The 26,681-nt window shown below is 37.6% G+C and overlaps 1 protein-coding gene across 2 annotated transcripts in view; it reads right to left on the reverse strand.

The window, feature by feature from the left end:
• The window catches only part of DPYD (dihydropyrimidine dehydrogenase), a 336,858-nt gene that overhangs the window by 71,207 nt on the left and 238,970 nt on the right, over positions 1-26,681 (reverse strand). For both annotated transcript variants that reach the window (XM_021525458.1, XM_021525448.1), the window contains 2 exons: positions 18,543-18,663; positions 17,559-17,678 (listed from right to left, as the gene is read on the reverse strand). In XM_021525458.1, coding sequence (XP_021381133.1) covers positions 17,559-17,678; positions 18,543-18,663 — 241 coding nt within the window. The remainder of the gene's footprint in view (positions 1-17,558; positions 17,679-18,542; positions 18,664-26,681) is intronic.

A 26,681-nucleotide genomic window follows, 5' to 3' on the forward strand; every position in this document is an offset into this window, starting at 1 on the left:
CCTTGACTGCCTTGCTCTTGTTGTCCACCATGACCTGGAGCCCAAGTCAGCTGCTCCAGTAGGTTTGGCACTTTTGCACTGCAATCCTCCCCTGGCCAGGACAACCCTGCCTGCTACCCAGAGAGTAGCTAATCAATAAAACTAAAATAATGATACAACAGCAATGAAAAGGTAATAAAATAGTGCTAATAGCCAGGGTAAGCTTCGGACATAATACAAGGAAAAGGACATGTGAATAGGACCAGCATAAGAGCCAATGAACAGCCCATTTAGAAAATATTGCCCAGTTACCAGACAAGATCACTGCGGCCATCCCAAAGGGACAAATGAGTTCCCGCTGAATTCTTCCCCTCAAAAGATGTGAGTAGTTCACTTTATCATGGTGTAGGGCTTGCTGCCCTTTTATTCCAGTGCAGAGACTGACATTGGTAGAAATGGTTCTGGCTATTTACAGATTTGTTCAAAGGCAGTCTTGTCTCTGTCAGCTTTGGCAGTGCTACCTTTGTTTGAGCTGGTTTTAACCTCCATAACGACCACCACTGTCAACATGACCCTGGAACCAGGACGTGTGTGTATGCCCACATGTCTGTGCCAGTGCCTTAGCACATACATAATTCTAACTGCAAAAAGGCAATTTAGCATAAGTAAGGACACACTGGAAGAGACATGATTGCCTGCTGAGCAGGGAATTGAGGTTCCTACACTGTATTTAAAAAGCCAAAATTACTGAAAAATGCAGTACAACAGCTTTTCAGGCCATTTACAAAACCTGACTCGTACCATGTGCTGTTTAATAACCACTTGCCTAAGAAGTCCATCACAGAAAGGGATGCAAAACTTCAGAAACTACAGCAAACAAGAAAAACTAGGCCTAGATAAGTAGAAAGCTCAGATAAAGTATTTCTTTCTTGCTTTACATAACGCAAGTTAATCATTGTCCTATTTTGAGGTTTATCTATTTTATTGTCTATCCCTCTCTTTTATCTATCTCATCCAGTTGCTGTTATCTAGTAATAAACAATTTTATGTACCAATATGTTTAGATCTATTTATAGATACATAGATATATTAAAAATACATCACAAACACAGAAGATAGTTTGAGTAGAAAACACTGTATTTGCCTGTGCATTAGTGTCTACATACACATCTACCATATTATTATTACATAGCCATATAATCTGTGTGAGTATATATATATACACGCACACTCAGTAGATGTATTTCCATATTCACATATACATAAAACAGTAGATGACACGTCCCCTGATAAAACCTGTTATTTCAACACTTCAAGTGAAAAGTGTTAAAATAAATGGCTCATCACATACAATGTGTTAAAATAAATGTTTATTTCAACACTATGTGTATCATAGCCATTTATTTCAACACTTCCCATTTCTCAAGACTCACACAACGAAGAGTAGGAGAACTGATAGCTATACCTAAGGTAGCTGAAGCACACAGCCCTACTTTGCTTGCCATAGGATGAGTAGGAAGCTACTTGACACTTTTTTCCTCCCAGCAATAAATGGAAACTACCTACCTTGACTGTTTGTGGGGATCTGCATGTGCCTGCAAGCTGGTGGGCTGTGTCATCATTTGGAAAGAAGGGCCATAGCAGAGTCTTCTGAGATATCTGGGAAGCAGCCTACTGCTACCAGGGTAGGGTTGGGAAAAGCATGGGGGTTTTTGAGAATTTTGAGAATTTCACTTTGGTGTTTCTAGCTCTGACACAAAAGCATCTGGGAAGACAAAGATTTATGTGATCAAGAGCAAAACCTAGAGCTGTTCATACCAAGGGCTGGATGGCATGTGATTGTTGCAGGGCCAGCTATAATCTGGTGATCAAATTATGAGTTAGAGAACATCTGGGTTCTCACTCTACCTGCAGAAAACAGTTTATTAGGAAGATTCTTCAGCTCAATTATTAATTTTAATACAGAACCTGATGGGTCTCTGGAGCAGCACTCTTCCATCTTTAGGTGGTTTCCAAAGTACAAATATTGTCATTGGGGGCTTTGTGCATTTAGGTTAGAGTCAGCAGCTGAACTCGCTCCTACAAGCTGAGCTCAGACATTACATTGTAGCCCAGTGCTGCCTAGCATCAGTTTCTTTCTCTGCTTTCTTTTGGGAGGAAAGCAAAAGCTCCCATTTTCTGGTATCTCCCGATGGAGCCAGAGGGCACTCTGCCTTTATAGATCTGTCTCTAAGGGACAGAGACAGGATGAGGATGAAGAAATTTAAATAATGCACAAAACCTCCACAAACCTTGAGTTCTATCTGAGCAATATTTACTACTAACTTGCCTGTAATGTTTTATTACAGCTTTCCTCCTTTGAAAAACTTTAAAAGCATGATTAAAGATTTTCTAGGCCCTAGCAAGACAGTGTGGTCTTAAGAAGATAAACACTTGGAGGGGCATTCTCTTTTCTTGTATGTTTTCTTCTCTGAAATTACAGATCTGCTGGCCCGAACGGACAGAGCACAAACCCACAAAACAAGCTAATGTAAGGTCAGTGAAGACTTTGCAACCAGCATGCCCTATCAGAAAACTGTTTTGGAGCCAGACAATGAAAAATTGAGACACGGTTTCATCAGCTCACAAATAAATTCAGTGCCTTGAGCCAAGCCACTTCACAGTGTTAGTTGCCTATATTCAAACATATCTCTTCCTGTAAAATTATTTTCTCCCCACAATGTCACTTTTGTCAGATAAACACTACAACCATTTTGTAGTAGAATAGTCTACAATGCAATTAAAGTTTTCCAGGAAAAACCCACAATGTTTTGAGCCTTTCACTTTCTTCAGATGTGATTAGTTCCAGAAAGAGCAGGTATCATCACCCCTTTGTAGGCACTGTAGGTTATAAGATTAGTCCTCAGAGGTTGGCAACACATAATAAAAGTGCTTTATTCATAAACATCAATCAGTTTTCAAGAATGGCAGTTGCTCACAGAATGGAAATATTCAGCTAATAACTACTGTAGACATTAAAACACTGCATGACAGATTCGTAGTGCTCATTACACAAGAACACTTTCTTATAATTATGCTTTCATAAGTAGGTACATAAGTTTCTAAATATTTAGTTCCTTACACTTTGAATTTATTTTTTTTTTTTTTAGGGCAGATATTAAAAAAATACTCTTCCCCCAGTGGATGGATGGGCACTGGAACAGGCTCCCCAGGGCAGTGGTCACAGCACCAGCCTGGCAGAGTTGAAGAAGCATTTGGAAAATGCCATTGGGCACATGGTGTGACTCTTGGGGATGGTGCTGCGCAGGGCTGTAAGCTGGACTCGATGATCCTTGAGGGTCCCTTCCAACACAGCATATTCTGTGATTTTTTTTTAAATTAAATTTTCGGGACAACACTTAGTTTTCCATGAATGAGAAAGACTCCCCCTCCAACAGAGAGGTGATACCTTGGATTTAGCTGAGGCCTTAGATATGCATGGATTACAATTTTAAATTTTGTTTTCTTTTTCTTCTTTTTTATAATATTCACAGTTATAGGAAATTTCATGCAATTTCTTTAGCTGAGAACATACTGAAAGCTGAAGAGTCAGTGGTGTAATGGAAAACAAAATAATTGCTTGCCCATGCTGTGTAAACTATTTGTGGAATAAAGGAAGCCTAAACCCTATTTGGAGAGGCCTTTAGTAGTTCTGGATATATTACTGAGGGTTGGCAATTAAAACATGGTTATATCAGTCCTGCTTGCAACCAGTCATACAACTCAGTGCTGATTTCAAGAAGAAATTATACACTCGTACCATAACTCTGCTTTCTGCATTAATAAAAAATAACAGCATTAATGGGCCTAAATATTCATTTGTTTGATGTATTCAGAGCAACAGAAGGGCGTGCGAGGGAATTTAGTGTATTGCTCTGTCAGATCACTTTAATTATCCAATGAGGGTAGCTCAGAGGGTGAGTAAGGGACTTAATTGATGTACTTACTCATCCCCTCAGCTTCCACTGAAGAAAAATGGTAGCAACACAACTCCTAAACTGCATTTGTTGGTCTTCAGTGATCAAAGTAAAGGCCAATTAACAGAAAGCCAGGGGCCCACAAAGCGTTTGTTGATTTTAAAATACTGATCAGAACACACACTGCTACTTTTAAACACACACCAGCAGTATCTGGCACTTACACAATGCCTTCTAGGAGAGGACGTCCAAATGCTATACAAAAGTATAATATTTTTAACTCCCAGAAGAAAAGACTGAAAGGGGAGGCCTGGATGGGTGTAAAGAGAGCAATTCCACCTGAGCAGAAGAGGCAGCAATTGGCCCTCCTTGTCACAAATCCCTTGTCCCAAAGTGTCATGCCCATTCACACCACTGCCTCAAGCATGGAAATACAGGGGTTCACATAAGCATTCAGGACTGTGGTTGACTGCTGCTGTCACCCATAAAGGAACTATTTTCTCCACCTTTCCTGTCTTTCTCTAACCTAAAAGAAAACATATACAATTCACTTTGGGGGCAGTATCTTTGGGAAAACTGTGTTGCTTCTGTGCTTTTCTTGATTATGTAGAATTCTTAAAATTCTGAAGGTTATTTTAGGCAATCAGTGCACATACCAAAATGAAGATATCCCATTTGCATGAGCTATCGCTAACACAATACTGTTTATGGAAAACTCCAAGAGGAAGACTCACAAAAGCAGAAATGTTCTGTGTGAAACTCTAACACATCTGTTCAGCACTGGAAAGCCTGCATTTAAGTCCAAAGCACTAGAAAGCCGAGACAAGTGCATTTTTGGAATCAAAATAAATGATGGTAATTTAAGAAAATACTATGAAGCACACAAAGGCTCTACAATGCCATATGTTGCACAATGCATCTGGTAATCAATTTAATGTATATGCCAAGTTTACTAGAAGCCCAAATTGGCTTAAGTTCTTTACTCAGAAATTCAAAAAGTGAACTAAAAGCATTAAAAATATGGTGTTTTTACAATTAGTAAAAAAGTGGATTTTTCTTCTTACCTACAGAACACACAAAAATTTAATCTCCTAAATTACCTCCCATAATGAATACGTACCCAAACTTCACCTTTGATCAATAGCTTTCATAGACCAACAGTTTTAGGACATGGTTTGTTCTACAGTTTCAAAGATAAATGTGATTTTAAAATTATTTTATGCTCAATGTTTACCTCTGGCTTGTAGGTTTGAAATCATGTAAGTTTTATGCTGTCATTTGTGATTCTATACACAATACACTACTGAAGATGTCATCAAACGCAGATGTATAACCAACCTTGCAAGTACTGTGGTCCTAAATCAAATATGAATCCAGAGTTAGAGTATCAAAAATACCGCAGAAATCTCTAATTCAAGTGGACACTATCACCTATGACGCCAAAATAAATGGTGTAGGATAATAGTTTCCAGACTTGGGTCACAGTGTCAATGCAGAGTCTTGAGCTGTGCTAACTGACCAAGCTTGATCTTGCTTGCCAGAGCATGCTTGTCAATATTTAGCTCCCAGGGAGTACATCATGAATCTTCACAAAAACTAGTATAAATACAAAATACTATAGCAGCTGCTGTGATCCTTTTTCTAACACCGAGATTAAATTGCTGAAATTTGTTTTGAGCTTTTTAAACCAGAAGATATGTGCCATATACCTACTGTAAAAAGAATGTGAGAAACAGCATTAAGGGATTGCAATGTTGTTATTAGGGCTTTTAAAATACATAAAAACAACAGATGCTTACACTAACTGATTGGAAGATATTTCAATGCCAAGCTTAAAAATATCACTTTCTCCTGTAACATCAGATTAGAAAATGGACAGGGATAAAATAATATACACCTGCATTTTCAAAAAGAGAAATCTAAGCTGTACCAGTAAACCCTGCATAACTTACTTGCCTAACCACTGGAATTTCACCACAAAACATAGGTGCACACTGATTTAGGTGTTTGACAGCAATACATATACTAACATGTAAGGAATATACTCACCTCAAATTTCTAACGCATCAATGGAGCAAGAAAGGAAGCCACCTCTGATAATGCCTGACACCTTCCAGGGATGAGGGGGAAGCCCAGGAGTCTCCTAGTGAAGTGCTTGATGCTTAGGGGATATCTCTGAGCTGTACCTGGCCAGCACCTCTGCTTCTCTGAGCTTGGCCTCCCTGGGACAGCCCCGGAGGACTCCAGGACACAGACACACATGGCAGTGGCACAGCTCAGGAAGGCAGTGCAGGTAGCACAGGCAGAAGAGAGCACCACTGCTGCCTGCCTTCTCTGCTAGCCTCATTTATGTGAAACAGAAAGAAATAGCAAAGGACAGTGGAGGCAGCCCTGGAAAAGCCCAAGTTTGCAAAGGAGACTAAGCTTAACTTTTTTTTTTAGGATCCTTTTACACTATCTGACTCTAGCAGTAAGCTGAGGATGTCCTCAGAGTGGTAAAATATTAAGCCTGAATGAAAAGAAAAATAAACACATCAGAAAGAAACCTGTGTGCCAGCCCCACACAGGTGGGAACTCCATACTAAAACTCCCCATAACAAGACAGAGGAAGACTTCCCTACATCTGCCACAGTTTACCTCCTTTCTGGATACCTGCCAAGAACTGATCATCTATAGTGCTTTTGTAAACAACAAAGATGCAAACAACCTCTCCCTTATACCAATAAATCAGAATGTACCACATAGTAGATTTTTCCTAATATTCTTGAGAAAATAAGGTGCTACCAGATTTTCCTTGGAAGTCTGAATTCTTCAAATCCCACCTTAAGTAAGTTCTGAATAAATTTCTCATTTCTTTTTTTAAGAACAGATTCTTATGAGTATTGTTTGGTGTTTGGCAGTACCTGCTCTGCAAGTGCACAAACTTTATCAGTGCCTAGAATGAGAAGATTTCTCCGAGTACTCACTATTGAAAGCTAAGCAGTTATTGAGTGGGCATGTATCCAAAACTTGGGAAAAACACTGCCAGTTCTGGGGTACTGAAATAGGTGAGCAGCTGACATGGCCTTAACAGCATAAGCAGCACAACAGCTGACAGGAGTAAGATAAGCTCAGCCCAGTCAAAATCTAGACTGGAGTAACCATACATTCTTTTGGAAACCAACAGGTCACTCAATAGGGTCATGAAACATTTGTGAATGGCCAGACACTACTGTAACATAGTCAGCTATGTCTTCACTGCCATGCCTGCTGGCAAAACCCACACAGCTTTCTCCTCATTTTGAGCTGACTGTAACAAAATTCTTCACAGCATCAGCCTTACCTCTGTGTTGAGTCAGGTGTGCTACCACACATTCCATGGACAGACCTCATGCCATTAAAAACACCCTTTCTATGGATCAGCAATGGATTTCTCATTCTGAAACAGTGGGACACTGTGCTCAACAGTTCTCCCTCAGCTCCCACTTAACCCAAATAACAATGGCTCAATCCCTGACTACGAGTGTCTTCTGGGATTTAAATGGAACTTAGGGAAGATGGTTACATGGTACATGTTAACAGGAAAGACAATTTCCATTACCCAGCAATACAGAAACTGAAAATTGATCATAAATTGGAAAACTGATTTCCTACAGCAGGTTCCCTAAAAGATTTTGTATATGTTTGTATATCATGTGTGTGAACAGGACATTTATATAGCTCATTGTATACAATGAGGTGCTTGCATGAAAAAGTACATTAAAATGCATATTCTCTAGCTGACTACTGTATATTAGATGTATTCTTTTGAAAGGTTAAAAAAAAAAACATGCTGATGGTTGTGAAATACATTTATAAATGCTTCTGGCAATCATTAGCTAGGGATGAAGTGATGCCCAGTGAAATACAAACCCAGAATCTACCCAGTAAAACAAATCTGCTCTATTTTGTCTTCTGTATTTTATATGTGAAGTTGGCATTAGGATTTATTCCTTATTCAAGCAGGATATTAGAAAATACAGAATGTTAGCAGGATTTAGGTGAATAAAGATGTATTCCCTGGTGAGTTGCTAATAAATCATAGCTTACCAGTGGCAGAACTCTTCAAGGCTACATAGAAGCAGGACATCAACACTAATGAGGTAAGTATATCCTTCTGGTTCTGATTGGTGTAAACCAATGCCTTGCATTGAAACTTGTTCCAAGGATTTGTTTTTTTTTTTCTAAACCCCTGTATCTGCTTGTCAAAATATCCTGCAACAGGATTACTCACAGAAAGCACACCTCCATGTAACTGTGAAACCTTCTCTTCAAGACACTTTATGATCCATTTCTAAAACACATCAATCAAGCACTTTAGTAAGTGGTGGAATGGTGAGAGCCTCAACATCCTCACAGAGATTCATAAGCTGTTGAGGCTGCCGAGGTTACTGATCCAGAGGGAGGAGCTCACACACAATAGAGAGGTTGGGGTGCTTTGGCAGCAGTGGTAGGATCCCCACAGTGATGGGAGAAGACAGTAGTCAGTCAGCCTACTCTGCAAACACTGTCCCACAGAGAGAAGGAAGAACAGGAAGAAGCTCCAGGCTAGCAAATGTTACATAAGAAGTCATTTTTCTAATTATTTTTTAGCTCCTATTTTGATCTGTAAATGTGATGCTATTTTTTTTCATAAATGCAAAAGTGTGTTTATTCTACACATGAGAATATGCCCTCCCCAGAATATGGATGGGCTCTACAGACAATGAATGCCAGTTGGTGACTAGAGCAAATCAATATGCAAAGTAATACTGAAAAAAAATGAACATGCTGAGACACACCAGGTCAAATTCAGGGGTTTTAACCTCTGATGATAAAATTATTACACAGAATTGTTTACAAATTCGACCAGATTCTAGATTTGGTTTGAGGTTTTTTTTTGAGGGGGAGAGATTATAGTTAGAGCTTCTGCTCTGAGTGACAGGTACAGTTTATAATTTCCACAGAAGGCTCTTGTCTCATTGACCACTCTTAAGTACCACCTGTACCACAAGCCCTGCTGTTGATTGGAGTACAGAATAACAAGTCAGCAGGAAAGATGATTATGGGCCCCACACAGTCAGCAACAGGGAGCTTGGAACATCGACATGAAATCACATGAGTTGGATCCCTATTTCCTTTGTCAGGATTTTCCTCTGCCTCCTACACTGACGCTTCCTAAACTCTTATAACAAGTATGCAGGTTTTAACCCATCATATACATACACTGCAACAAAACTTTGTAGACCTACAAACCTACTTGAACACTACCACCTGGAACCATCTTCTTTGTGCTTCAGCCCATGACTACACGCCTACCCACTTCTTCTGGAATGACAGAATGTACATGTGCATCACCTGCACACTGAGAGAGGAAAGCTTGGCCAACTCTAACTTAGTGATTGCCAGAAAAAGGTCAGCAGCCAGAGCAACCCTTCCAACCTGTCATTGGGACAGTAGAGGGCACACAGTTCTCTCATTTAGACATTTGTAGTCATTTGTAACCTTTCAGTAGTAGGAAAGGCTGAAGAGTTATACTGCATGCCATCACAGTCTCTAGACCTCATTTAAGAATCATTTTGAAGTCAAAAGAAATTTTGACTTCATTGTGACTATCCACGGAGAGAGGTGAGCAAGGCTGAGACCTGCTGAGACTTAATGGCAAACAAACCTAGCAGTAGACTTCACCACAGTTTTTCTTGATTTTTATTATTTTAATTAATGTCAATTTGAAAATTTTGATAGTATTTTCATTCCTGTGTTAGAATAAACTAAAAAGTACTTAAATGCCAAGTACTTTTCAAATAAATAATTCATAAGATACTGAAAGTAGTTAAATTACCTCCAAAATTAATTATAGCAATCTTTTTACAGAAGAAATATTTCAGTTTTAAATACAATAATCTTCAAAAGACATGACACAAAAGAGATTTTTTGGGGTGTGTCTTTGCTTCAAATTAGAAGAGGTGATCATAAGACACCTTCTCCCCAGACCTGACAGACATGGAAAGAACCAAATGGTGTTGATGAAGTCACCACCACTGGGTTCTATCTTGCTGATATTACCAGAAGGAAAAGTTTTCTGCTCCTGACTGACTTACACCTCCTTATCAGGTTGTCGTTTACCTGTCGTACATTCATCTATACCCATTACTGTAAATACAAATCCCTGCTCCATCAACCTGCTTTGAAACACTTCTGAAACCTGCTTTTAAACATCTCTTTTACCTTCTCTATTTATTTCCATTTTTTGTTAATCAGACTGTGTCTTCAAGATGCTAACTATGAGAATGCTCATTACTTAATCATGTTAATCTATACCACTATATGAACAGCTTTCCCAATTTTATTTTCCCTGCACCCAGAAGAAACCTTCATGTTTTTTCCCCTATGCTCTTTTCCCACTACCTATACTATAGTGATTTCTCTCTTATTTTTCTCCTATTACATCTGAGAAGAATTTATGATTTTATAGGAATTGCTTTCTGACATATGCCTTTGGTTGCCCTGAGTTAGACTCGATACCTTAACAGTAATCTGTTTATTAAAAACCCCAATCAACTCTGAAATGAATTATTTCAACTGTACATATTCTATATGAGTTCTGATAGAAACAGTAAATCCAGAGTGTTCAACAGCAGCAGTTTAGAGATTAACCAAATTACAGGCTATTAAACCAAAAGAATGTAGCCAATTGCATTTCTAGCAGCCTACACAGAACAGCAACAGTTAATGATGATTTGATGGTTTTCTAGGACTTTGGAACAAATACTTGGCTTTTAGTCTGAGAGCAATGCTGGATATTCCCGTCCAATGCTTGGGGGATTCAGCCAACTAACAGATACATTTGGTGAAGAATCTCATTCTAGTCATGCCCTCCCTTCCTAATTTCCCTTTTCACTGTTTTGTCGTCTTTGCCTGTTCCTCAGGGAACTGAGTGATTGATAGCCTAATCCAATGACTGTATTACAGCTGCCTCAACTTGGACTCTTTTCCTTATCATTAGCAGTTAGCCTATGGTTAAATTCACAGCTCACTGCTTGGTACAGCCCCTGAGATTTAAGGGTCTGGCCTTTAGAAAATATTTAACATAAAATTGAAATCTTGACATACTGAGAATTCAGTTCTCTGCAAGGCTTCTTTAATTAATCCAATGTACTGTACCATTGTTCTATATGAGGCTCTGACATGGTGAACTGTTACTGAAGCTCACAGAGATGTGTAATTCTAAATTAAACACTCACTTACATGTACCTACACTGCATTTGTTTCCCAAGTACATGTGCATGAATGTGAAAATTTAAATCCAATCTCTAACAATAATAAACCACAAACCAATTACACTTAAGGAGTGAAGACTCTTCATTCATTTCAGGCTCAGAATGAGCTTTTTTTTCAAAGTAAGAGGAGGAGAAAACACAGCTTTGTTCAAATGCTCTGCGTAAAGACTCCTCCTTCATTCTTTCTCCAGGACTCATTTAATCTTTTGGTGAATTAAATCAATTATGATCAGTTTTAATCAACTACAAATGGCACCTGTGCTATAAGTGCCAAGTGTTTTCTTTGTGGGAATTAAATTGACTAGAAAATACTAAAAATGGAAAAAATATGCTTAGTTCTCTGACCTTATCCAGCGAATACTTATTTTTAAATAGCTATAGGAAGGATGTAGACCTTGATCTATGCTGCAAACCTTTGCCCTACTTCCAGTCAGTCGATGAGCTGCAAGCCTCTATGAAAATGGCAGCTGAGTCCCAGATGAAAAATTATGCATCTCATAAACTGCTATTCTGCTGAAATGTCAAGCTATGGCAGGGCTGTACCTCAAATTCAGCACTTGGCATTTTCCTTCTGTCTGCTTTGTTGCCATGAAGCAAACATGAACAGTGAGGATTTGTGTAGGGCAGGTAGCAGGCGAGCTCCCTGTCAAAAATCTATTATTAGGGCTCTGATCTCTCCTGCACAGACCAGTGATGGCAGTACACTAAGAGAAATCAGACTGCTGCAAGGACACGACAGAAAACAGAGGACTCTTTGTGAATCCTGACATAATATATGCAAATAAGGCTTTTAATGGCTGAGCTACATTGAACAGGAATAATAAAACAAAATTAAAATTTTACTATGGAATATATTTGTTTTTCACCCCTTTCCACACTGTTTTATAAATATATGTTAATGTAAATAGTCTTTAACTCTTGGTAAATATTTATACTAAACAGGAGTGCCTATGCATACATACAGTTTGTTTTGTTTCCAGTGATGGGCAGCTTTTCATTCATTTCTATTGAACAAAATCCACACTGCACTGTCACTGACAGAACTGTGATGAGAAAAGTGAATGTTCTTAGTTGGTTTTTTCACTTTTCTTTTAATGATGTGTCATTGAATTAAAATTAAAAGGCAGCCTTTATTATTATAACTTCAACTTTTTCTCTTTCAATATCATTCATACATCTCAGAATATATACCTCTATTAATAATGTCAATATAGATTTTAATTTAATAACCCCTGAAAATCATTCCCTTAAATGTCACAATTGCTTTTGGACAGTGTTTTTCTGTAAAAACAGACAGCTCCACTAACTTCAGAAAGTAACTAAAATTAACCATCTCTGCTGTTTTCCAATAATTACACATTCCTGTTTTTAATGACTAAATCCACCACCTAGCTATCCTCCTTCTAATATCCCTTGTGGGCAGCTATGAAGTTATAACACAGATTCAGCTTCCTGAATCTCTCTTTTTTTCTGGAAAACAAGCACATGTACTTGCACATGCTGTACAATAAATTTGTGCAAATAATGCCAAAGTACTACAGCATATAATAAATGGACAAAGCAATAACAGCACACAGACATGAGGTATTTGAACTGCTACTGTAGAATAGTGCAATATTTCTGAAACAAAGCATTAAAAGAATACATAGTGAGTACACCATAGAGAGATTTGCTTTTAACCGAAGTTTTTGCTAAGTCCAGTGTATGGTTTTATAAATTTATCCCCTAAGGAACTGGCTTCCAGACAAAAACAAAGAAACAAACAGATGAGAAAGAACAAAAAACCATGGAAATTCGAACAGAAGCTCTGCTCTATTTTGCCTGCAATAGATATCCCATTGTGCTGCAATGTGATGTCTTTTATAAAACACATCTGGAATATGGAAGCACAGTATGAAAGCTCACAGAAAAAAAACTTTTTTCAAAAAAAATTTTAAAATACATTTCAAAGAAAGAAATCTTAGGGAAGTGTGCAGCTGCTGACGGTATATTAACATTTCTCAGAAACCTGGCAACTTTTTCTGGTATCTATAAAATACCAGAATAAGCATTTTCAAAATAATTTATACTTACACAAACTAAAATATCTCTTTCAGAGCCTGAGGTCATTATTCTTTGTGAGGATAAAACCCCCACCGTTAGTCTCTTCTTAATAAACAAATACCTTGCAAATACTCTTCCCATGTATAGGAAGAATTAATGACCAAATCTTATACATTCTACATTCTCAAACCTGAAATACTGCTAGATCCATTCTGAAAACTTCTTAATGGAAATCAAACTGTCTCTAATGCTGCAAACACATATTACAGTTATGCAGCTTGAAAAACTGTATCTTACTTTTAATATTTTTTCTTTCATCATGAGGGCTTATTTCTTTAACCATATTTTGTATGGACTTCATTAGGATAACTACGCTTTATGAGTAATGGGCAGTTGCTTTAAATTTATTTTTAAAAATGGATGAAGACTAGGGGATCCTCTAAACACAATGTCCTCTCAGATAATATGGACACAAAAATCTGCAGGGCTACGACAGCCTTTAGACTCTTCCAATGCTCCACAGTGCAAATTGGAAATTTATTTTCTTTAGAAAACAACAATATATCAAAATTAAAGTGAAAGTTTTACTGAAAATATTTTTTTTGTCACCAGGGTAGAGGTGAAAGCCTAAGAGATTTTATAAAGCTCAATATTTGTAGGGTAGACTTGGAATCCAGGGGGCCCAGCTGTGACCTGGGCTCACACCTGGGATTTGAATCTGGCTCTCCCAAGTCAGGCTCATGTTCAGGTCAGCAGACTGTGCTAGTATGAGTGTGTATCCTGTGAGAGCTCTTTCACTTTGTATTAATAATTCAGTATTTGCAGGGAAGTGGAGGAGAGAGAAGCTAGTCCTACAGTCTGCTAGTCAAACCTGGGAACTGGGATCTCTGCCTGTGAAATCCACCAAAGAAACAGGAGGGTAGAAATGAGGAAACAGAGATTCCTCTTGCAGCTTAGCAATTTTCAGCTGACCAAATTAGATCAGAACAGGAAGGTCACTGCCCAAACACTGGCTGGCAAGAAAACACTGACTGTGACAACTCAAAACTAAATGGGGCTTTCAAAGTAATCCTATTACGTCTCTCTTTCTTTGAACAATTAAAAAAAAAAAAAAAAATTAAAAAAAAATAAGAGACAAAAATCTGTTCTCAAAACATCTCAGGATTTGGCAGTGATGTTAATAAACCTTTTTCTTATTATTTTTTTCTATGTTAGATAAATCACAGGAAACTACCTGTGATTTAGTAATTTAAGAGAATTTATTAAAAAAAAAAATCCTGTTCCAAAAATGAAAAATGAACCTCCTGTATATATAGAAAAATGAAGAATTAACCTCCTGCATACAGCTGCTTCTGCATGAGGCAGACAAGAAGAGAAGGGATGAAGAGGCCAAGGGGAAATTTTAGGTGGAAAACATTTTTTTAGTACATGGCCACATAGGAGGACATTTTTGAACAGTGGTGGACAGGGAGGTCTGTCAGTCAAAATGCTGGGCAGCTGCTAGGCCAGGGCACTAACCCATCTTTGTTATTTGCTCTTTGTTGGAAACTCCGAGGAGGGAGTGTGCACTCACCTGAGAAGAAAATCTGCACTGCCCTAAGACAGTGAATTTATAAATCCCTGGGAGCATTGGTACTTTAAGAGACTGACTTCTTGCCCCATGAGCTGGTCACTGCCCGGGCCAGCAGGCAGACAGGGGCTGGGTGATGCTGAGGGTCACCACTGCTGAGTCCAGGTGCCTTTCAGACCTCACCAGGACACCCACGGGGACCCTGTGTGAGACCCGCTCCCACCTCGCCCACGTTCACACAGCACCGTGAGCGTGGCACCCTGAGGGACAGAACTCCTGCCTCACTCACTCTGCCTCTGGGTACATCACTGCCACTCCAGAATCTGTCACATGGAAAAGTCCAGAAAGCCTGATCCAGCTTGGCTGCGTGCTGTATCTGCCCTAGGTTTGTGCACGACAGAACAACAATGAACCAGCTGTGCTTTGGGAAAACACGCTGAAAATGAACCAGACTTATTGCTTCTATAATAGTGCTGTCTTTCACTTCAAAAATTAATTCTCTCTTGAGAGGAATTATTTGGAAAAAAACAACAAAAACTTACTGACTCTATCATATAATAAAATAAAACAAATTTACGTGCATGAAAATAGAAACCCAATATGTTACTCTGTGAAGCAACTTTGATGCCAAGACCACAGAGCACTTCCCACCAGGCCTGCAGGCATGTAAGTGCTGTTCCTGCTATTCCACAGACAGGAGAAATAGAGCACGGAAAGGTCAAGTGGCTGGCTGCAGGCCACACGTCTCCGCCGTGGCACAGCTGGAACAGAAGCATGGCCACCCGGCCCCTTGCTCTGACAAGATGACACGCTCTCCCATTTTTTGTCTTCTTGTAAGCATGCTAGCTCTCCTGATTTAAAATTGCTTTCCTGCTTTTGGAAATTTGTATACTGCTACACCTGACTGCTGAGCAGAAAGTATTGCAACATGCCACCAAGCTGTTGACTTTATTGACTCCGTGGCTTTCTTTTGTGCAAGGAGTTGTGGCACTGGGACCCAGTGATGACACTTTCAAAACACAGTAAATTGACAACATTTCCAGTATTTTAAATACTTTTTAAATAAGAAGATTTGCATCATAGCTAATGGTGCATCCTAAAATATCATTTTCTCTCCCCCCAGATATATATGAAACTTCAGGAAAAAAATTTTATACGTACACAGATACACACATACACACATATATACATAAATAAAATAGAGAAACAACTTTTCTTCAGATCCATTTAGTATTATAAACCACAGAAGTGCTGGTACATCCCCACTTACAGTTGGGCATGCAGGTGCCACTGTAATTTACATTGCATACATGTTTCAAATTTGTGACATAGACACACTTCTCTAAAATGCAGTCATTTTATAGATTTTATTAGACAGAATTATGGTAGGAAGGAATATTCACAAATTGCAACTTAAATGAGAAAATGTGAATGGTGTTACTTATATAAAATACTACTGCAATAGTTCTTTTATTAATTTTTAATGCACAGCACCCACTGTGACCTCCTTTATTCTTTTCCTGTCAACCTGGCAGGCTAGAGAAATTGAAATGGGCTGTAGCTGTTCTCTTCTTGTTCCCCTCTTCTTCCCATTTTGCATAATATTAAAATATAACATCTTATTGGACTGTCACTGTGAAACCATTATGCAATAGGCATAATGATTTTTTATGATTGTTATCACTTTCTTACTTTTCAGCATCTTTAAAAAATTCCAAATTCTATATAGTTATCTAAGGCAATAACGCAGTTTGCCACTGAATACACTCATCTGAATTAAAGTTTGTTTAAAAGTCATCTTTGCTACATTTCCTATGGTTCTCTAAGGATAACACCAGTCACATAAAATAAAGGATATTTTTGCCTGTCTGGTCTCCTCTGATTACTTTTTTGGGGTGATGTAGGAGGCAGGTCCTATAGAATAGCATTTAGCTCAATTGGGAGGATGCTATTACTTCTTTTATGTATATTTTCTGCTATCTTTATCACCAAGGAGACTAATCTCCATACCAGTAAAGCCAAGAAACTCACAGTATTGTCTTTGCAGAGCTAAGTTTGTGTTGTCACAGCAACAGAGTTCACAGGGTCAATAGATTAATGCATTAGTGTGCACCGGCACTGAACTGGAGTGTAAAAGTTTTGCAGCTGGTTTGAAAATTAAACTGTGAAGAAGGAGTTGAAAATATGGGCTACACAAGATATTGTATATCCTGAGAAATAGGCTACAAAAATATGCATACATTTGCCTAGTACTGTCTATCATTTTTATCCACAGTGGGAAGAAGAGGAAATAACCTCTCTGGAAAAGGTGCATTTGGTGGGAAGGAGCAAGGAAGGCTGGATACTGGGCTATGAAACATACACTGCATTTGGATTGTTGATATTTCCCCCTGCGATGCCCTTTCATTAGCCTCTGTCTAACGTGGGGCCTGACAATTGTGACAGGATGAAAAATTTGAGGAAAAGTGAGGGTCACGAGGGAAGAGATTTCCTTCCCTCTCCAGTGACCCTATCACAGTATTCTGATGCAGTGCTTTACCATTAAGGAAAGGGCAACCCAAGAGCCTTCACACTTAATCTGTTCCATCTGTCATGACTTAGAAACATTGACCAGCAGTGAGCTTTAAGGACTCGGTGCGACTGCAGACATGATATTCCAGCCCACTACAAGGACCTCCTGATGTTTTGAAAGCCTCCAAGGAAGTACCATGCATCAAAAAGGGCAACACCTACCTGACATGCCACCATATGTGGTCCTCAGTCCTCGACCAACTGCTGGCCAAGGTGTGCTGTCTGCTTTCAGTCCCATCAGTCCTGACACAGTGTTGGTGGCTGTAACACCATCTGCACCACCTGTGAAAGAAAAGGTCAGTCGCTTTTTGTTAAATCATGTGTATAAGAACAAGAGGGGGTAAAATACTAAAGAAAACCTGTGAAACTCTAAATAACTAGAAATTCAAATAAACAATTCGAGAGCAAAAGCAACAAACTGCAAGGGGATGCACAGAAAGGTCTTTATGACTGCTCCTGGACTAACAAATTTAGCACTATCTTCAAGGCAGGCTGCATCAGCTGAAAGAGCTGTAAGGGCTATAAGACAGCATGTGGAAATGCTGAGGTTGACAGGCAGATCTTTGCCCTTCAGCTGTGTGGGACAGAACCTGCTACAGCAGTTGCTCAACACCTGAAGGTACCCCAAAACAGTGGCCACCTCCTCCAAGCTTCTGTGCAGCAAGACAAAAGAAGCAACGTGACAAAGAAACAATTACCATGGTTCTAAATGATGGATTAATACACCTACTTGCAAACTTACTTGCTGCCACATTGTACATTAAGCTCTAAGGAAAAAACAATATATATACCTTCAAGTAGTGTATTTTTGTTTTCTCAGAACATACACACCATTTTCACTACTAACTATAGGAACAGAAACATTTACAGTGGTATGATAAACATATAAATATGACAGAAGACCATGCAGGGAAACACTATAGAATTTATTGTTAACAGTGTAATGTGATTCGCTTCATATATTGCTCTGTTACAGACACATGAACAAAATTAGGAAACCTTTGATCACTGTGCTTATTCTAAATATATCAAAAAAAATATTTTCATATTAGTTTATGTTGTTTTCTGTTATTCCAGCAATGTTCCAATCTTACCCCATGCAGCAAATTAGTAAATCTGCACAATTTGTGCACTGGAGTCACTCACCTTCCTGCGCAGCCATTGCAATTTTCACAATATCAGTAACATTTGGGGTCAGTTTGGCAAAGAAAGGAATGTGAACAGCTTGTCTAACCCAGCGACAGATGTTCCGTACCAGCTCTGGATCCTGTTCAAACAGGCCAGATAAATATAGAACATAATTAAAAGTAATATGAAAAAAAGTATATTAAGGAAATAGAAAACTTTGCTCTAAGTGTCTATGCTGCAATATTGTAAAATTGCACATCAGAACTGAACTTCATCTCATTAGTTAACTTATTTCAGATACACCAAGTAATTGGAAACCCACTACAGAAAGGTTAATTTGTGAAAAAAAAGGAATTTTTTTTTTTTTTTCAGAAGACAAAGATATCACAAAATATTCCCTTCCCAGAGAGAGGAAAACACCATTTTGGATGACAGAGACTATTTTACCCATTTATTTTAAAAATTAATTTTCGGTTTTAATGACTCACTTTATGCAAGCTACATTAAAAACAAGCAGTATCCTATGAAATCATGTGAATCTGAAGCATTGTCTGATCATGCCTTGATCAGGACACAGATGAATCAAGGTTGCAGGGCTATCAGAATGCAATTCAGCATTTCTGAACTCTGAGAATAACTTGGGATAGCCGTAGTGTAAATGAAAGATCAAAATCTTCTCTGTTAAAGCCAGAAATCGAAATCTTCAAGTCTTGGCTTTTCCTGATTTCCAGTTATTTACTTCTCTATGGAATACATCTCATGTAGACAGTAATCAACTACCCTTTCCACTGAGGACAGCTCAGTGGAACTAACACCTGCATCTGGCACATACAAGGGTTCTTGCTCAATGTAACTCTTGTTTTATTTTTCTGTGAGCAATTCATAATGCTCTTCAACAAGTACCTTAAAATTTGCAATACTGATGCATGTAGATCCTGCATGTTCTGGTTAAAAATGGAATGGTGCCATTACAAGATTTAGCACAAGAATTACCTGTGGGTAGGCTAATCAGTACTGCAGCAATTATTTACATTTACTAAGTCTTTATAACTCTCTCAGATAATTAAATATGTCATATATGAATAATCTTCCCCCATTTGGATATTGTAAAAAACTCAGAAAGCTGCATTGCTATATAGTAACTGAGAATGGGATGAGACTAAATAAAATTTAATTTAAAACAATCCAGTGGACACCAAAGTTGACAGTCTAGTGAACACATAGGAAATACCCCCTTGTTGTTTTTTCTTTTTACACCAATGGTTAAATACAAACAAAACCCCCACAGGCTGTGTTCCTAGAAAGTACACAGTGCTTGACATGAATAGTAAAATCCTAAGACTTAGCTCTGGCATCCCAATAAAAGCAGTGATCTCCCGCCCATGCAGCTGCCATGAAATATGTATGAAATACTGCACCGGCAGTATGAAAGTAGTTGCAGCTTTGACTTTCATTTCTGTTTTGAATTTCCTTGAGGCCCAATGCAGAAATGAGAGACCCTCTAGAAGACATGAATTGTATATCCTTTATGTTAATTCTTCTCCTTAGAAATCCTTGTGATAATGTTCGGGATGTTGGCACCACATAACTCATTATGCTGACTTCGTTGTGCTTATAGTAATGCCATAAAAATTCTTATTCTAACACACACTAATGCCTTAAAAAATACAATTATTTTAAACCACACTGAACAACTTTTTGGGAGATGTCTTTCATAAAACCCAGTTTTCATTCTACCTAAGACAATTTAACTTGTCTTTTGTCATAAACAATAATTGTTTGGGTTTTTTCCCCCTGAAAGTAAAGATCTTTATTTTCAATCAGTTCTGCTTCTCACACACCAAGATTAATGCAATTAATGTAATGGAATGGTCTTCTATTCCTCATGCTAGTAAACAGTTTAAATATCTGATTGCACAGCACATGACTAGAAAAAAGCCCTTTCAAAAGGCTCACTTGTATCAGCCTTGGGAAACTGACCATTTTCGGTCCCTATAAAATCACAGGTAAATTAATAGGGAAATAATTCAAAACTTCAAGTGAAGGAGGTAATATCTTTCATCCTATTTCACTTAATATTCCAGGGGAAAAAAGAGAATGCTTAGTGAGTAAACATTGAAAAAACGAAACAAAAGTTAAAACAGTGCTTTGTTGTGTAGTGAGACAGTTACTGATAGAAATGAGAAAGGTAATGAACTTTATAGAAAACAACTTAGAATTCCCATTAAACTTGACGATTCTGAACTGAAACAGGTATTTCTGAAGGCTATTTTTCTGTAGGTTTAGTATGGGGATACTGTTTTATACAATTAATTTGCACATTAAATAAATCTCATACAAAGACAATGCTGGTTAACTTTAAAAATGTCAGTTTACCCTTGTGCCACACCCAAAAACCACACACACAGTGATATATCTTGCTGCTTCCCTTTACAATGCAAATCCTACAACAGAGTTGTGCTGGAACATCCAGATGATCCATTTTTTCACCATCCTCCTCCTCCTCCTCTCCTTGCTCTGCCTCCAGACCCTCCTGCTCAGGTTCCTCCTGGTGCAGCAGTGAACACCAGAGAGCCACCTCAGCCCACCCTCTCTCCCCTCCCAGCAATAACACCAAACACATTTTTGAGAAACACTAAAGTGATTAGAAACAGAGAATTCACTTTTAAATGCAATCATTGACTAAAGAAACGAAGCTTAAGATTTTAGATTTCTGAGAATATTAGGTTTACCCATTCAGCAAACTTTTAAACACAGGCACAAATTTAGTAAAGTGAGTAGCATGATACCAAGAACTAGTTTTGAAGAGGTTATGTACAAGCTTCATTTTGCCTAATTCATTTGACTGATTGAGGACCTCCCTCCTACTTGGATTTCTGAAAGACCGATCCCAATTCACAAATCGCTTTTTCCGATTTGCTTTCGTGGATTTATAAAACATTCAAGGATAAGCATGTAACTTGTGAAATAATGAATCTTGAGTCCCATAAATCACATTATAAAACAAACTGTCAGTGCTAATACAACACAAATACCATATTTTACCCCAATCTAAGTTCATGAAAGTGCCTGCAGCTTTTTTCATTGATAAAGTGGTTGACGAAGCCTGCATAGTCAAGAAATATTTTCTAAAAGGCTTGATATGTAAGATGTTACGAGCTGTAAAAACAACTGGGCATTTGTATTCACAAAACCAACAATATGAACTAAATAAAATATTAATTTAGTAGACGATTTCACTGCTTTTGGTTCAGAGTCTACCATGTTGCTAAAAATTACCTTCTTTCATTACACATAACTGGGTTTGTTGGTTCTCTCATTAATAATGATACAATGTGATTGTAACAGAATGTATAGCATATTTTTGCACTGTGTGTCAATCCAGAAGAATGAATAAATGCTCCAATGGACTGTAACATCCATTGGCAGCGCACTCTGTTTATCTGCTGTATTTTAATTTTTTTTTTAACAAATGCCATCTAAATAAAAGCTGGTAAAATTATCATTGGCTAAGACATAATATTGATTCATGCACTGTACCTACAAGAATCTGTTGGTAATTTAATACCATATAAACTCTCCTTTGGTGTAAGCTGTACATCAGCATGTCTTCTGTCTTCCTGTTAATCAAATAATGCTTGTTTATTCCAAAGGCACAGGAGATTTGAATGTTACAGGGGTTGTCTTTTTACTTCCCTAAGCAACAGTACGGAATCATTTTTCCTGAATATTCATTATAGCCTTGGGCTAGATGAAGCTTTTAATCCTAACTACTCATTGCCAATGGGTAGATATACTAGAGGAAAAACAACTGTTCACCTTTTTTTTTCTAAATGATCACATGATAAGCTTAACTACAACCATAACTATGAGTATAAGTCCTCAGAAATTAAAGCAGCAAGTTGTCTACTGATTGCATTTGGCATCAATAATGAGATGAATCCCCTGTCCTATCAGCCCCAAGGCAGATACATCCTGCATGTTTAAAAAGCAGCGTGAAAATGCTGTGCACAGAGTAGGTCACCTCTCCTTGTGTTTCATGGAAAGAAACAAAACCAGGATGAGATTACCACAGAAATGTCTGGCTGCAGATTTTTGGAAATTTTCATTGTGACCTATTTTCAGTGTTCTTTCAGGGCTCTCATTTTTGCACTATCCCGTTACTGCAGAATCTTTACACTGTATCCAGAACACCTCTCTGAGGTATTTATTACAATTATACCTGTTCAATAAATGGAGAGATGAGAGTCAGATAGCCTGAGGTGCACCTCTACAATTCACCTTGCTTTGGTGCCCAGTTTTGCAAAAGTCATTTGCGTAAGGACTTTAAAAGGTTTGTCTGGCAGAAAACTGCACTTAATTCTCTGGACTACATTAAACCATGGCATACTTTACACATTAACAACAGAAATATTTTTAATACTTGGATTGAAATAGATTTTCAGAGCATTTGAATTATGTAAAAGGTAGAGTTACAACTACTTTAGGGTAAAAAATGTGTTTTTTAACTGTGCAAACAGTCCTTGGGAAGCACACATGTGTGAGTGCATGTACATCTACACGTGTGCATACATATAGAGAGAATACAAATAGCAGTCTGAAAGATGCCATAAAATAAACCCAAACCTCTTAGGAATTTTCCCTAAGAACTTCATAAGAAAGGTCAACACTCAGTAGAGCACATCAGTTGATTTTGTCTAATTAGTACTACAGAACATGGACCATATCTTGCAATCTTCAGGCTGTCCCTAAATAATAGTGGCAGTTCTGTCTCACTAAGAGCAGGACAAGGACTCGTACAGTTGTGGAAAGAATGAACACAACTTTTCTCAGACAAAATCCTGACTTTATATGTGTATGAAGGCTTCTTTACATAGACCTATTGGATTTATCACCACACATCACGCTGATGATTTGTGCTGGCCCGTTATCCTGATGGAGATGATGGGAAGTTCTAGATGGTACAAAGATTGTTGCAAGGTGCAGTAAGACCTTGCATGTAAAGTCCTTAAATCTCATATATCATTGACTACAATGACCTAAACAACAAAGTTTCAGAAATTAAAATACTTTATTGTATTTAATGCAAAAGTGAGTCTAATCTTCCTCATACATGTCAAAACTTTGGTGGCCACAAGACTACTCTGATGTATATTTGTTGCCTATGACTTTTAAACAATGCATTATGTCAACATTTTTGTACTTTTAAATGCTGATAGTAAGTTACAGAGGACTTCATTTGTCTTTTTTATTATGTACAGATAGGCAAGAGTAAGCATGTGCAACAACAGTGCATCCTTCTCATGGCAGATTTTCTTTCTGTACTGGCTCTTTGGAAAGAAATCTTGTATTCCTGTTGGATCTATTAGCATTGGAGGAACTTTTTACATGAAAACATGTTCTACAGGTAACTTCTGAGCAGTAGATAGATTTTTCAAAATAGTACCCATAGCTATGGGAAAAGGAGGGAGAGCTTTTATGATTACAAGAATGATGTAGCAGGGGGAGGATGTATTTGGAGCAGCTTTAGAAAGTGAGCAATGATAATTTGTATAGACCCCTCACACATTCAATCCACTCTACTTGGTTCAATGTGTACCTGTGGATCTGCATCTTTTACAGAGATCCCATAAATGTAATGAGCCTAACAAGCTGTTAGTTTAAATATGTTCATCCTGTATTTCTTGTCCAGAAAACCATTAGAAAAAACATTAGAAAATCATAACTTTAAAAAAAAACAAAACAAAAACAACAAAAAAAAACCCCAACCCTACTAACAGGAAAAACACAACTCTCTTATTTATTAATAACTCACACCCAACTCTCTTTGCTATTCATTAAAATATGAAGAAAAAGTAAAAGTATGGGAATTCCACCTTAAAGCATTGCACATCAGTATCCGTAGCTTTCACCACTTTTATATATATGTGTGTGCATTTTACTATTTATTCTTTATACCACTATCTCTTCTCCTTCCTTGTATGAGAGGACAGCATTGTCTCCATAAAATGGTCTCTCTCTAAACCTACAGAAAACTTCCAATTTCCACTAGCTAAACACAAAATTACAGTCTGTAGCAAGACTCACCATTGCAGAATCTCATGGTTAGTTTTACTGTCTTCCTACATCCTCGAAAGGAGCAGTTTAGGTTGTGCATTTGTCCCATTTCAAACTTAATTAAAGCTAGCAATTTGTTTAAAGCCTGTCAAAATAAGGGAAGGATTTCCCAGGATAGAAGATGAATAACTCCCAGCTTCTCATCTAGAGTAAAAAATTCTTCCTCATTTCTCAGGAAATTTGACAGCTTTTGGTCAACATCTATTGACCGCAGCTGTCAAAAAGAAAGAAATGAAGCAGTTTAACCTAAGGCAGGAATAACAGTTTTCACTGTTGTATGTGAAGCTATCTATATATATTAGGAAAAATTAAAAAAACTGGCCTAAATTACATCAGAGGTTTTGGGTTAGCCTGGACAGCCTCACAAAAATGTAGCTGCTGGTTGAGAGCTTATATCCCTCCAGCAAGAATCCATGATGTGATGCGATGTGAAACCAATGCCACACAATAAATTTTTAGAGATAATGATAGAATTCAGGACTCTTTTCCAGTCAATACTGTATTGCTTTTTGTCATAAGATCCAAGATATACTACTTTAGCCAAAAAAAAAACCCAAAAAAGATCCAACCTCCCAAACTTCAAAATGTCATTAAATATCTCCTATAAAATGGTACAGGAAAATTCTATTCAGGATAGCAATTAATCCAATCATAAATAATTTCAATTTTTTTTCTAGGAGAATAAAAATGTTTCATCCCACTTAAGCCTTCACCTTTTATTAATTAATTTGCACTTCTAAACAAGAGGTCTTTTCAATGTGAAGGGAGGTTGTAGAGGTGGGGTTTTTGGAAGCATTTCTAAAAGATCAGAAATTCAGATGAGAAAAATTAAGCAAATTCCACATAGTTACCATTTCACTAAACTACCATAGCAACAATGTGCACTGTGACTATTGTTCGCTGATTTAATTCAAGGACATACTTATTTTCTATTCACTTACACACTCTAAAATGCTCCTTTCTTTAAAAAAAGTATTTTGAAACAAGTCTACTGAGTAAATGAAGACATTTATGTTGTTTTTACACAGCAAAATATCTTCCTTATTATTGGAATAAAAACTGTAATATTTTTAAACTGAGAAGATATCATATGACTTACATAACTAAGAATGTCCTACTAATGAAACAAACACATTTTTTCTTACAAAATACTGCATATTAAGATGTAGAAGTATACCTTGGAAAATCCCATTCATTTTTCAGACTACATTCATTCTTTTGGTTATAGATTTATCAATTAGGCAAAAACATTACCACTTGAAGACCATGTAAAGACATATATTTATCTTTAAATTCAATAAAAAAAAAAAAAAACCCTAAACCTTACAGACAGTAATGACTCCCGATTCATAATGTTTCTGCTAAGGTAAAAATCTAAGTGAGAATTGAGAGACCTGCCTGAACTTTCTTTTTCCTGTGATAAGTTTTAAGAACTAAAAAACTCCTGTCACTTTGCTTGGACTTTATTAATTTAAAGTAAAGCTGCAAGCAAGGTGTCAAAATTTGATCAGCTACTCCTTCAGATCTGTCACTGCAAGTTCCACTTGGAGGAGCCTAATTGAGATTCTCCTTTTCTTCCAGTGATACCAACGTGTCACTGGGCTAAATCAAGTCACTCTGGATTAGGTCCAGGTTTTGGGCACGGCTGAACTGAGAAGTCATAACTCTGAGACCCTGTTGATATGGAGAGAGATAACAGCAGGCATTGAGAAAAGCCAACAAAAGACTGGGGCTCCTACTTCTCAAAGGAGTCACAGGCTTTTCTCATACTGCTTTGAAAAACTGAAAGAATAAATTGGTTTACATAAAAAAGAAACTTTAAATTCAAAGCCATATAACAAAATAAATCCTAAAAGACACATAAAGGGTTTCTGCAGAATCAGAATTGCAAGAAATTTTTAAATTTTAGCAGATCCGTTTCTTCTTTTTCTTTCTTATTCTCTTTCGGTATCACAACTATTTCTCCCTATGTCAGCTCTTTAATTACAACTTTTGAAAGATGCTAAAAGCCCAAGACAAATAACCTTTGATTGCCTAACT

The sequence above is a fragment of the Lonchura striata genome, chromosome 9, assembly GCF_046129695.1.
Source record: "Lonchura striata isolate bLonStr1 chromosome 9, bLonStr1.mat, whole genome shotgun sequence".
Classification (NCBI taxonomy): Eukaryota; Metazoa; Chordata; class Aves; order Passeriformes; family Estrildidae; genus Lonchura; species Lonchura striata.